General features: G+C 45.9%; 1 protein-coding gene across 1 annotated transcript in view; it reads right to left on the bottom strand.

Moving 5' to 3' along the window:
• Positions 1-4,172: 4,172 nt before the first annotated feature.
• Positions 4,173-14,111, bottom strand: part of esrrgb (estrogen-related receptor gamma b) — an 11,374-nt gene continuing 1,435 nt past the window's right edge. Inside the window, exons 2-8 of the mRNA XM_077742308.1 lie at positions 13,497-13,565; positions 12,078-12,457; positions 10,367-10,483; positions 8,998-9,108; positions 8,721-8,882; positions 5,984-6,253; positions 4,173-4,470 (exon numbers count right to left, since the gene is read on the bottom strand). Of these exons, the coding sequence (XP_077598434.1) occupies positions 4,226-4,470; positions 5,984-6,253; positions 8,721-8,882; positions 8,998-9,108; positions 10,367-10,483; positions 12,078-12,457; positions 13,497-13,546 (1,335 nt within the window). The 5' untranslated portion in view covers positions 13,547-13,565 and the 3' untranslated portion in view covers positions 4,173-4,225. The remainder of the gene's footprint in view (positions 4,471-5,983; positions 6,254-8,720; positions 8,883-8,997; positions 9,109-10,366; positions 10,484-12,077; positions 12,458-13,496; positions 13,566-14,111) is intronic.

The raw sequence follows: 14,111 nt of genomic DNA, 5'->3' as shown, positions 1-14,111 counted from the left end.
ATGGGGGCGCTGAATCGCACTTTGGAACCCGGGTGATGGCGGCCTGATAAGATAGAGTGCATTAAAGGGCACGGCGCAAAAGTGCTGCGTTGGCATGTTAGCGTGCTGGCAAATACACAAATCACGCAGACATTTGAGCTTATTTGGATCTCGGAGTAGATGTTACAGAGGAAATATTGAACAAGTCCATTGGCCAGACCTAGATGGAGACATCAATTTACAATTAGCTTAAACCATTTAGACGGCAGATAAGACGCTACACGATTGGACGACAGGGCATGGCCAATGTCGTCGTCCTCAACGTCCTCCCTGGTCTTGACTCCGCCCCCAGGAGGTCCCAAAACTCAAAGGAGGCCCCCGACTGACCCGGGCCGAGATCAATAGCGCGGTTCAAAGCGGACGTCATGAGGAAACGGCGCCGATAGATCCCGCCCGTGACCGCCTCCCCGCCGCCGACGGCGTTGGATCAAGCCCGAACGTCGACGCCCACCTATCCCTCGTCAGCAATTTTGTCCCCGGACGTTGCTTTCGGGGTCAACTCGGGATTTACAACGTCGGTCGCAGATCTAATGTGAACTTACCAAATAGCAACACTGGCGAGCATACATTCTTTATCCTCAGTAACGAATGGCGGCTATTAGTGTCAATGGCAGACTAGCTATACATTGTCGGGGGTCTCCCCTTTTTAATTTTGGGCGATTTGATGAATCCATTAATAGCCTCCCCGCTCAAGGTCTTTTTTACAAAGCTCGTCATTAATAAAAGCAGACATTCAATTAGCAGCTCAATCTTGATTGCCACTTTTGTCATAACGCTTTCAACGTATTCTTTTTTTTTGGGACTCATTTCATTAATCTAATTGTCAGCCTCACGCGAATAACTACAAATTAGTATGATTAATCAATGGGAGCCTGCCAACCCATTCAATGGGACTCTGTTAAGGGCCAATCGCAGGACGGCGTAGAGAGGTGGGCGGAGCTATGGGAGGAATACAACGATACTTGATAAGAGAATTTTTCAGTTTTGAGTTTAATTTGGTCCATCTCCATTAAGTTAGCATTAAGTAGGACGTAAAGTTGAGATAAAAAAATGAAAATCAACCACCCCTCATAACGCGCAACCCCTTCTAAAAGTTGCTCCCCCTCTTTAGCGGCGACCTTGCATGGCTTTACTGGAGATTTCTCAAGAGCCCCCCCCCCCCCCTGTTGTTGTCTTTTGCGCGTCTTTAATAAAAGAAGCTTTGGCGCTAATGGCGCTCAGTTCCGCTAATTAGCCGCGGCTAATACCTTTTCAACTCATTAAGTGGTGGGCGCCGTCTGCGCTGCTGATTGGCGCGAAGATTGAAGGTCGCGTTTGTTGCCCGCTTTTCACTCTTTGCCGCTTTTTTGCGCCTTGCACTTTAAGAGGCGCTTTTAACGAGGATGGCGCAAATGTCACCAGCTGCGGCGTCATTCGTCAACGCCGACAAATTGACATTTCTTTACCAGAAAATTCAATGGCAAGACAAAAACCTAAAATAGCAAATATGTTCTTTTTAACTAACCTAGTGATTAATAAACAGTAAATAACTATCAAAACAATAACTAGCGTCGACCCCGTTAGTTCATAACTAATCATAACAGCCCAAAACTAGCATTGTACAAAAATATGTGTCGCCAGGCCCCACCCGGCTCCGGCACCCCCCAGGCTGTGCCCCCAATTACCCCTCCGGCTCCACACGCGCAACATCATTAATAAGCGCCCCTAATAATGGCGTGAGTGAGCGTTGACTAATTACGCTAATTGTATGGGAGTCATGCTCATTAAATATGAAAATTGAGCACAGGCAAAAATCAATGCCCCCCCCCCCCCAAAAAAAATATGTACGGGCAGGCGGGAAATAAATGAAGGGGCCGTTTGTCCCGACGCAATTAAGCGCTCGCCCGTGCGTGGTTGGCTAAAACTCATGGAGACAGTCGGCAAATGGGGATCAAACTCACTTACCTTTTCCGCCCGTTGCGTCTCTGCGTCACTTGTGTCCGATCTTTGGTCCTCCCATCGAGGGACCGCTAAATTCTATGGAGGCCTGAAAATGTTGTAAGACGCACGTTAGCCATGTTTTATAATTTGGGCAGAAAATTGCAAAAAAATAAATAAACATGATTCTGATGCACATCCACCCACTTACCCAGTTATCAAAAAGGTATTTCCTGCACTCCCGACTATCACCTAAAGAGGCCACTGTCCCCTTTGGTTACACCTGTCCATCATACGTCAGGTAAAAGCCATCCACCTTTCTCTGCCCTTGAGCCTGAAAAACACAGACACAAAAAAGAAAAAGAGTAGAATCAGCATGTATGTAGCGTGAATGCAAAATACATAAATCAGGCATATTGACGGTGACCTATCTTCTCCACTCACGTCCAACTGGTCACATGGTGGGCGACAACGCCACTCCGCTTAAGTCTGATTGACACTTTACAACCGCTGAATAATGGACAAAAAGGAGGAGGGATGACATCTTCGGCCCTCCCTCTTTGTCGTTTGATCGCTATTTTTTTTTTTGGAGGGAGCAAAAAGTCGACTTACTCCATCCCCTTTAAGCCAGGCCCACCTTCCACCATCTTTTATGCAAATCCATGCGGAAGAAAAGTCTACAAATGGAACACGGCGGCGCTTCCTCCCCAGCGAGATCACGTTCGGTTCACGCACATTTTTTTTTCGACGGCGATGTGACTTTTTTTTCTGTGCCAGCGAATCCCGAGGGGACCCCCCCGTGGCCCGCTTCCAGGGCCCCGCCCCCTCCGTCATTTTCAAAAAGGTGGCGACGTCACATTTGTAAAAACATTGAATTCCTTCCTGGCCAGAGATTTTGTTGCGCTCGTAAAAAAGAAGCAAAGCGAGCCCTGGTGCGTCATAACGCAAATAGAAACAGGCACCGTCTTTTTTTCTTTCTTTCTTCTTCTACAGACAATTAATTGTAATTGTCGCCTGCTGTGAAATTCTCCATTTTAAGGCTTTGCCTAAAAGAGCGGAAAAAAGGCATTTGGAGGTCTAATAAAAGGCAATGTTTTTATTTTCCAAATTATTTGGAACTTTGCCTTTTTAGGCTTGGCTTCCTGACACTTTTTTTTGTCTGCCAAATTTGGGAGCTTAAAGAAAACTTTAGGGGAGGGATTTAAAAAAAAGGGCCAAAGGTCAAAAGGTCAAGGATTACAATAGCCCAATTCTTTCAGGCCTTGCTCCTTAAAATTAAATTTCTCAAGTGGATATGCTGTAAGAAATGTTGCAAATTATCTTAAAACAGACATTTGAAGTAAAATACATTCTGAGAAAGACTATAATATGACATCATAACACCACAAGTGTGTTTATTGCAGAGCTATCAATCAGGTCACATTAACAGGGTGTCATTAGATTGGATTTAAAAACAAACAAACAAGAAAATATTGCCAGGTGATATTGCCCCTCCAATCATATGTTGGACATTATTGCACATTTGTGGGAGGGGCTTGGGAACGAGCCCCCCGTCCCCCCGCTAAATACATTTTATGTACACGAATTTCTAAGAAACAGATTATTTTGTCGCAGAGAAATTCACAATAACAGCATGATTTTCACTTGGGGGGCCATTGACGACGACAGAAGTCCAATTTGGACGGACTGAGAGGACCGGTGATGAATGAGTATAGTCAATGGATGGGATTAATTACAATGAAGAGATTGTACAATCTATGGTCAATTTGGGTGGATTAATCTCACCTGGCAGGGTGCAATTAATCGCCATTTTGTTCTTGGGACAAAAGAATGAATAGAGGTCAATATTATTGACATCAAAATGCAAAGACAAACATTGATGTACTCAACCAAAAATATTGTTAAAAATGAACCATGCACATTTCTGACATTAGATTTTTACAATGGCACTTTTGTACGGTCAATGAATCACACAAGCGTCTGAAATTGAATGAAAAAGCGACGGCCATTTTGTACGCGAGATCGCAAAATGGACGGCAAATGGAGAGCTTAAAGAAAAAGACTAAGCCTATCGCCGTCAATGGCAGTGAAACATGACAACTTTATTGGGGAATGGAATGAAATGAAAAAAGCTGCAAATCCACAAGAGCATGAAAATGATATGGAAAGGACCCCCTTTCTCCCTTTCGCAATTCCTGTACAATATTTTTCTACACGGTTGGCACAATGACAGGCTTTTGGCCCCGCCCCCCCTCTCCCCGTTTGACTGTCAAACCTTGGCCTCCAACATCTCCAGGAAGAGTTTGTGCATGGGCACCTTGCCCTGCATCTTGACGCCGTAGAAATGCTGCACGGCTTTGGTGGCCGTCTGGCGCAGGAGGGGCAGCGTCATCAGCAGCTTGCCCGCCCGCCGGGGGTCCTCGGGGTGCTGCGCCGACTCAAAGTCCTGCAGGGCCTCGTGCAGGGAATCCTGCAGCCGAAGCACGGCTTCCACGTTCTCAATTTGCATGGAGTCTAGGGAGGGAAAAAAGAAAAAAAAACAATCAGCAAACAAATACACGCTCCATTTTAGCCAAGAAAATGAATCTCTGCCATATCTATGCCGGATCTCCCTGGGGAGGGCCCCCCACCCGCCCAGCAATTTGTTGAAGGAACGTGGAGAGAGAAAAAAAAGACCAACTAGACTTACTTATATGTTAACTATTGTACCTAAAGGTTAAAAATGGACGCCAATGAACCCCAGTATCAACAGAAAATGACTCCGAATTGAGAGAATAGACCCAAAATGGCCGTTCCACATGAAAAGGCCAACCGTAAATACCCCAAAATGAAGAGTAAACGACCCCGAATTAAAAAGTGAGCTAAAAATATCGCTCAAATGAGCATTTTCTTGGAATACTGCGCTCAAGTGCAGAACGGCAGCTGACGACGTGACTTTGCGGCGCTTTTCTATCTTGGGAAAAGAAGCGTGTGGGCCCCCCCGTTAAGACTCCCGTGATCCCCGTTGGCCGGCGCGTCCGGTGGGAACGCAAAGCTAACTTTGAAGAAACAATTTCCACGTAATCCGTCAGCGGCCCGCCGTCGATACGCCGCTAATGACTAAATCAATGCCTGTGAATTTCCGCAGCTGTCACGCGCGAGGCGCCGTGTACGGGGGCGGGCGGGGGATGGATTTCTGGGGCGCTAAAACCCCGGGCTTACTGGGCCGCCGCGTTCAAAAGGGCCGACGGCGGCGGCGGACTTTAGCTTCCTTTAGTCGTCATCGGCCAAAATGCCATCTTTCGGCTTTAAAGACTGGCCTTGTTTTCCCCATCGATGGAAAAAGCGCGCGGCGTCTCGCCGTTCTGCATTTTATCGACGGCCCGCGTTTGTCTAATGAAACTAAATATATGGAAGGCGGCCCGTGACAGAAGCCGTCACGGAGACGCCCGCCCGCCCGCCCCCGTCCACGCGTCAGCTGTTCAATTAAAAAAGCCCCCACTCGACCTTATTCGTCCCGCCTTATCTCGGTACCCTTCAGCTCGCCGACACCGGAGACAATTCCAGTTTTGACTCCCTTTTAATGGGACGCCATCTCGCGTCCGATGGACGGGGGAGATAACCCCGGGCGATTTCGGGAGATGGACGAATGGAAATGAGGTCACCGCTAAAGTGCGTCCGTCAGATTGGACGCTCGTGACCGTCAATGGGAGTGCCAACGGGGCTGATTCGGATAAGAAAATAAATCATCTTTTAGTTTGGTTGAGGAAAGAAAAAGTGGTGACTTGATTTTTTTATGTCAATACAATGAGACTGGAATGGGAAGGTTAGTTGCCCCTTGCAAGATGGCACCCTAGAGAGCATGTCACCCAATCGAGACATAAGGGCGGCCATCTTGGCAGGGGCGAGTCAACACAGAAAGTCATCAAAAGCAAGTCAGAACTTATTTCTTCCTCATCCAATTCGCTCACCCACCAACCCATCCACGACATTACTAGCGCAGAAGAAGAAAAGATAAAGATAGGAATAAATAAAAAAGGTGTCTCACCCGAGTTGGCCAAGGCCACGGCCTTGAGCGTGACGAACTCCTCTTTGTCCACGCGCAGCTTCTTGAAACGGCGGACCAGAGGCAAGATGGCCACGTGCAGGTCCAGCAGGCCCGAGGCGGAAGCCCGCCCCTCGTCCACGGCGTAGTCCTCGGCGTACACGATCTCCTCGTCGGCTGGCAGCGAGCGGAAGACGATGCTGAGCACCAGGATCTCCATCCAGGCGCTCTGGAGGAGGCTCATCTGGTCGGCCAGCGTCAGGGACGAGAAGCCTGGAGTGGCCAAAACCACACTTGACGTATGGGCCGGGCTGCCGGGCTGCCGGGCTGCCGGGCGCCATCCGACCTCGCCAAATTCCATCCCTTCCGCTGCGACTTGTCTTTAGCAAAATATTTTTCTCGAAACGGGATGGCCGAAAATGTGATTATCGATAAACGACCGTTTAGCGTGAAAGGATCAAGTTTGAATTCTGAATTAGGAAAAATATCAAGTTGAGTATTTGTTACAGTCCGTAGCGTTGCGATTAAAAGAGGTTATTTTTATATTGGGATTAGATAAACTTGTGTGACTCATTTTAGGTACAAAAGTGCATTCCCTTTTTATAGTTATTAAAAATTGCCATTATTCACATTCACCTGTTTTTGAGAGAAATTTGCATGGTTCATCATCACTTACTGTCTTTTGTCCCAAGTCAAAAAAAATGGCGATCAATGATTTAAGATTTAGACCAATCTAAATCTGGATTATTATAATACAGCAAAAATGAGGTTAATCTCAATCCATTCCAGTCATGACCTTCTGCTATCACTCAAACTAGTTTACACTCGCAATATCAAATGATACTGATACTTACTTATAAAATCAAAGATAAGCCAAGTTTGAGCCCAAAACAACAGTCGGCAATTTTGTGATGGATCCCCTCGGAGGCGGGGCCTGGGTTGATTGGCACTTAAACGGGACTGGGGGAGCGGGGGTGGGGGTTTCCATTGATTAGCAGATTGTAATCAGTGCGGCCAAAGCCAAAGGGTCATCGATTACCCGACTGACGCAGGACATCCGCTACGCGATTAGCCGAGTGGAAACGGCTTTGAAAGGCTACTGTAACGCCGGGAGGCGTGGGGAATTCCACCCCGGCGGAGCGCCCAAAAGGCGCCATGGCGGGGAAACGGGAGGCTTAGCCGCTATTTAGCGCAATCACGTGCTATTGATTGGCGGCAAGCCGCCGGCCAACTCGTCAATCAGATGAAAAATTGGAGCATTTTAGAAAAAGAAGTAAATACAAATCAATGTTTTTCTAGCTAGCATACTACATATTATTGTATAAAATGTTTCTCTGTCCCAAAACTTTTGGAATTTTTTTTTACAAAATATGAAAACATAAATAAATAGGAAGGTATTACGCTTGAGGTTGTTTATAAATATCAAATTGTAATTTAGGTAAAGGTTATTTGGACGTCAACAAAAAGTCTATTGTGTTCCATTTTGGGTCAAAAATGGTTAAAATCCTCAGTGGCCTCCATTTAACCCATATTTATCGAGACCCCCCCCCGACTATGAGACGCGTCGCCCGCCCCCCCCGTGATGAAATATCAATATTCCGGCCGAGCGATTTGATGCTAATTTGAGCAAACATGACAGAATATCGAGCCGAGGACGCCACCTAGACCCAATAACCTATTTTTTTCCCGTTGAAAATACGGCGTCGGCGCTTATCGACGGCCGTCTAGACCGCCTGAACTTGGACGTTTCAATTTGGGCCGACTTCTCATTTCAAATGGACCGATGGGCTGGCCTTAAACGCACTTTTTTTCCATTTGTACAAAACGGTTAAAGACGTGGACGTCCGTCCGTCGGCGCTCGGCGGGGCGTGAAAAATGGCCAGCGGAGGTTTTCGCTGGGCCCCGATGGGATGAGTAATTGAAGCGCGCCGGGAAATAGACGGAGGACGGCGCCCGGCTCGCCTTTCATTTGCTATCATTAGCGGCCCCTTAAGAGTCCTAATGGGCCTAATAAAAAGACAGAGGCAATAACGAGAGCGGGGGGGGGGGCTGATGGGGGGGCCGCAAAGTCACAAAGAAGGCAGAAAAATTGTTCGAGTGTTTTGGGCTCAAACAAAAGACTTTTGGGGGAATCAGAATAGGCAAAATGGCTATTTCTGTTAAAACTAAACAAAATCCATCCCAATAATTACATAAAGGATGCTACAATCTTTTAAAATGGCCTTTCATCGCATTGGTCATGACTGAAATAGGAATGAGATTAACCGAGATTAATTGCAGAAACCATGTTAAAATGTCGTCAAATCAAACTGTTTAAATAAAGTTTCAATTTAAAGCAACAACGACCTTACTAGAATATTCTGAATACACTTGCATACATCTGCGTGTTATTCCATTTAATATACTATATATATATCATTAATATTAGCTAATTTTGACCATGTTATTACTTCCCAGATTGACAAAAGAATCATTTAGAATTAAAGAGGGCTGTCTGAAAATGCTCTTAACTTTTGGCCCAAAATGGGCCTAATGACTTTTTTTCTTTTCTGGACGCCGCCGCTCATTGATCGGATCAATGAGCGGCATCTGCCGCCTCTCCCTGTCTTTTATTTAGCAGGCAAGCATCTGGGCGCACTCACGCCGCCGCTTATTTACATAACACGCTCGTATTTAACCACAAATCAATGGAGTCTAATCCCTTTGGGTGTCTATTGCCGTCATTTGGCGTGGGACTCACCTGGGATATGTTTGGCCCATCCGATGATGACCACCAACTCGCGGTCGGCCAGGTCGCACAACGTGGTCAAGGCCTTGATGTCGCCGTCGGGAATGCTGGGGTCGGGCATGGCGTAGATTTTTTCCGGTTCCATCAGCAATAAATGCGACACGATTTTGGTCACTGAAACACAAAATCAAAATGTGGTTTAAAACAACTTGCTCAGGCTTTTGTGCCATGACCTTATGACCTTTGGGAAAATATGACTGATTTTCAAGGAGATGTAATCAAATCTCACCAGGTTTTTTGGCTGGCGGCGGAATGGTGAGGCCCAGATAGCCGCCATTTTCCGCCTCCATTCTCCGTTTGTACTTTTGCCGGCCTCCTCTGACTCTGTCCAAACGGACGCCTGAAAAGATACAAAGTAAATTGGTCAGAAACTCTTTCACAATTTCAAAAGTTTTGGGTCAGAAGTGTTGGGCTAACGCGACAAAAGGAGATTATTTAGCTTCAATCTGCCGGGCGTAAAATGTGTCAGTGTGTTTGGCGGGAAGGAGGAGCTCCCCCACAGGCTACGCTGCGTAATTAGGTTAGTGGATAGTGGCTGTCAGGAAATTGAAAGAGCATCCTAATCGCCTTCCTTTTGTGTTCCGGGGGAATCCGACAGGAATTTACACCACTGGCCACACTGCGCTCGCGCGCTCGCGCGCTCGCTGTCTTTTCAAGTGCGTCGCTACGCCAACCGCATAAAGACAAAATATGTTTGGAAATGTGTGAATTTTTTGGGCTCTCTGAACTCTTGCCGTGGACGTTGTGCTAGCATTTATTTCTGTTTTTTTCTGAAAGCCCTTCATTGGAAAGGGACACCTGATTATCTCCTGAGGCATGTGATATGGAGCAGTACTGAGAAGCCGGAGTAAAAGCAAGACAGCTGTTGGAAGTCCCCCCCATTCTCACCCATTCGCTCCCCCACGACCTTTCGACACCCCCCAAGTGTCAAAGTTGCTCTTCACTAGGACAAGCGGCAGAAATGTGGACTCAGAAAACGAGAATGAACGCAATGGCGTGCGTGATCCAAACAAAGATAAAAGCTAACAACACACAAAACGTTCAAAACATAAAATATCACAAAATGACCCCAAAAAATTAGCTATAATAAATAAACACGCATTTTCCTACACCATAGTAAACAGAAAAATAGCACAAATAAAGTCAACAACACCAAATAACCCAAAAGCTATAACAAAAAACCCTACGATACAAAATCCCTAACCCGAAGCCTTCAGAATAAGAGCAGATAAAAAAAAACCGAGTTGACAAATGAAAGGCGCTAGCTGGTGACAGGGGCCGAATCCTTTTTCAAATTGGACCGTGTAGAGTAGCAGCGGGGTGGTCTTAGTGGGGGGCGCTATTAGCCACTGACACCATACTTTCCGCTCCGCGCAATCACGGCCTTTTTCCACTGCCTGCTCGCCCGGCTGACCTTTTATCCGCCTTCTTTTCAGGGTTCACTGGGCCAACGTAACCTGCCGCACTTCATTCATCATTAAAACTGCCAAAAGAGCTCCTTTTTGTCCAGAGATGACTAACTAGCGAGTACGCTAAAAGGTAACGGTCCCTTCCCCAAATCCGTGAAAGAAAAGAGGTTTAAACAAGATGGCACTGACCTTCTTTTAACATGCCGACTTTGAGACACTTCATGAAACGACACGCTTGGCACGATTTGCGTCTCCTTTTGGTGATTTCGCACTCATTGGTGGCCGGGCAGCTGTACTCGATATTGCCTGAATAAAAACAAAAACAAATACTTTGTTAAATTGGAACACTTGTCATTCAGTAGTCACACATTTTTGACCTGTATAAATGCCCCTATACCAAATCCCATTGACAATGTCCCGTGAATGGCGTAATGCATTCATGGGAGGGAGCTAAAAACAGCAAACCAGGTGTGGACGGTGGCGGGGTCTGCCAAAAAGACCCCCCCCCCCCCCCCCCCCCACAAACCCACACACACACACACACACACACATCCAACGCTAATAACCACATCCTGCTGTTGGTGGTGAAGAAGGCGCCAACATTTGTCAGGATCCCTGGCACAGAGGGTGCCGGAGAGGTCACATGCTAGCCGGGACGTTGGCACGGCGGCTTACGCTTCAAATACATTTTCACACTCAATAATTCTGTGTCATACACCATCTGTTTAGTTTTGTGTCCCTTTCAGTGGTCACAATTCACATGTGCAAAATGGAGCAATCTATTTCAAACTAGGTTGTTTATCCACAAACGGCCCTGATCCAAAATGGCCGACTCCAATGGCATCCAGCTTCATATTGATAAGAAATTCCCTCCAAAACGCAAGACTTCCTGGTTTCTCTTTTTCTTTGGTCAATTTTCGAAAACTAAAAGGGGAGACCGGAGAAGTACACTTTATATTTACGTGCTGTTTTATATGGGATGACAATTTGTAAACGATAAAGAGTCTAGAAATATTTCCCAAATGTAAACATTTGACGGCGTCCGACTTTGATTCCCCCAGAGGACGTCTACCGTCCCTCCCTGGCCTGTGTGATTTTCGCCCCCCCTGTAAAATTTTGACGTATTATTCCTCCAGGCTATTATGCGTCCCCACTCAGGCCGGACCCGTCCTTGGCCCCCCGTTTTAACGGGGCCGGGACCCCTTCCCTGATTAGCATTCCATTAAAGCGCTGTCCCTTTTCCTTATTTAGAGGACGCCGTCTCCTAACTGGACGGCCGTAGCGTCCTGAAAGAGACCACGCCCCGGTCTCCCTCCCATGTCCCCTATGTTGACTTTCTCCCGCGGAAACGGCGTCTTCTTAATTACAGTCACCCAACACTGATTGTTATTGAGCGAGCGAAGCAATGACGGACGGACGGACGGACGGACGCCCGGGCTTCGTTTTTCGGGGGCGTCCTTCCACAAAGGCGAGCGACGATGAGGAGGAGGATGAAGAGGGGCTGTGGGACAGCGCAAAGTCAGCGAGCGCTAAAAAAAAGAGAGATTGAAATTTGACGGGTGGATTTTTAGATGTTTAGACTATGTTTGCTAGGCTATAATATTTTATATATGGAGAGATTCTAATTTAATCGAAGATGAAATTTATAATAATAATAATACAGTAGATTCAGTTTTTATGCCTGTTTTTTTTTTTGGGACCACTCGGGAAGGATAATTATTATTATTATTATTAATATTATGTAAGTAAGAAATAGAAGTGGTTATATTTTGGTGTGATAAGGCGAAATGTGCTAAATGAAACAGAAAATGTATATTTTTGTATTCTATGTGTATGTTTTTTGGCTGAAATATTACATGTTTCATTTCTCAATTGATTGAAAAAAAACTTGACCTCTGACCTTGTATGGTCCTCTTGAAGAAGGCCTTGCAGGCCTCGCAGGAGGCCACGCCGTAGTGGTAGCCGGACGCCACGTCTCCGCAGACCAGGCACAGCCTCTTAGGCACGGCGTTGAGCACGTACTCGCACTTGACGGGCGAGCGCTCGCCCGGGCCTCCCCGGCAGTCGTCGTAGCGCCGCTGGCAGGCCCCGCCCCCGGCGTGGGCGAAGACGGGCGAGTCCAGCGGGTGGCGCCCGCTGACGTCCGAGTGGGCGCCGGGGCTGTGGCGGCTGCTGCCCGTGTCCAACGGGGACGACGGGCTGGACGGTTCCGTTTTGACGTAGGAACCGCAGCTGGACGACAGGTGGCGCTCCTCCGAGGAGGGCATTCTGCTAAAAAGCCTGCAAACAAAAACACACACAAAAATAAATAAAGAGAAATTCCCAAACGTATAAAGACAAAGAAAACGTTATTAGCGAACACCAAATTCCCTCCGTGCCGCTTTTTATGCCTGAAATTGTCAAAGTTTGACAAATAGATGCTTCATTTTTAATAGAGTAAACATGTCAAGAAAAGTAGTTATAATTTGATAAGAAGCATTTTAGAACAAAAATGGATCATTGCAAATGAAATAAATAAAATTTGAAATAAATAATAATAATAATAAACCTCACCACTACAAATGTAATGACAGTTAAATATCGTTTACTCTGATTTCAATACCAATAAATATCTAATATATTTTAAATTCCTGTTTTTTGGATGTTGTTTTTATCTTGATTATCCTGACTAGCTTTTTGTTTTGTACCTGGATGGCATGTATGGATCTGTCGCCCGGCTTCCTCTTTTGAGAAATAATAACTCCTTCCACTTGCTTATGCATTTTTAATCAGGTCGCCATTATTAACACACACACACTCATGGATAACCATTATTTTGTTGATACAATTTTGAAGGGATAAATCAAATTCCATCTTAATAACCTGAGCAAAAACAAATAGAAATTCTGCCAATGGGCAAAGTTATTTATTGAATATTTTATATCCAAAGTTGGAATACTTCCCGACTATTCACTTTTTTAACTAATTCAATAGGGTATAGATTGCAAATAGATTGCAAATCTTTATTTTCTTTTTTAGCAACAAAATGGGCAAACACTAAAACAAATCCCTACCTCAGCCTTGACTCGATAATTTAGAAAACAATCAATAATATAGTAAACGTACTACCAAAAAGCACCTAAAAAAACTATTTTGTTAGCCGTCCTTCAATCCAATTTGTCCCTGCACCACGGACCCCCCCGAAATTAAAACAAAGACCCTCCCCGCCACCGACAGGGCTAGACGTCCAATCCGTCTCTCGTCTCGAAACGGATCGGACGTCCCGCATAGAAACTCTTTTTCTATTTGATAAAAAAAGTTGATGTAAACAAGTACTTACTGGTTATGGTAGCAGAGCGCGTCGGGGAAGCACACTTCGGAAACATCCATCAGTCCACGTTAAGCATTCCTGATTGGAAGATTAAAAAAAAAAAATCATTAAAAAAGGAAAAAAAAAAAAAAAAAAAAAGATGGCCAATTGATGGATCAGTCCCCGAGCGGCCGCATCGTCTCGCCGTTCCGCGGTCTCGGGAAGAGGAACCAACAAACGAGCGAGCGAGCGAGCGAACCGGCCAGTCAGAGCGAGAGAACCAGAGAAAGAGAGAAAGAGAGAGGGGGGGAAACTCTCCATTGATGCGCGGGCGGCGCTTTAAGAGCGCCGGGGGGCGGGACTAAGTCTTCTGGGGCCGGGGACTATTGGCTCGGACGATGAGGGGGAGGTGCCCAAGGTGGCTGATCCACTCAAACGTTCATAAAACTATACAAATGTATTAATATGGAATTAAATAAATACATCAAGACAAACAGCGTAAATTTAGCAAAAGCTGTAAAAAGTCAAAATTAGCATAAGACAATGTGGATTAGTTTATTTGCTAAATTTGCAAAATTTTCCCCCTATTGGAGCGACATTTTGATTCTATTTCATGCCATCGGTATTGCACTGAATTATAAGCAT

Source organism: Stigmatopora nigra, chromosome 2 (assembly GCF_051989575.1).
Source record: "Stigmatopora nigra isolate UIUO_SnigA chromosome 2, RoL_Snig_1.1, whole genome shotgun sequence".
NCBI classification, from domain to species: domain Eukaryota; kingdom Metazoa; phylum Chordata; class Actinopteri; order Syngnathiformes; family Syngnathidae; genus Stigmatopora; species Stigmatopora nigra.
This window is presented reverse-complemented; position numbering and strand designations above follow the sequence as displayed.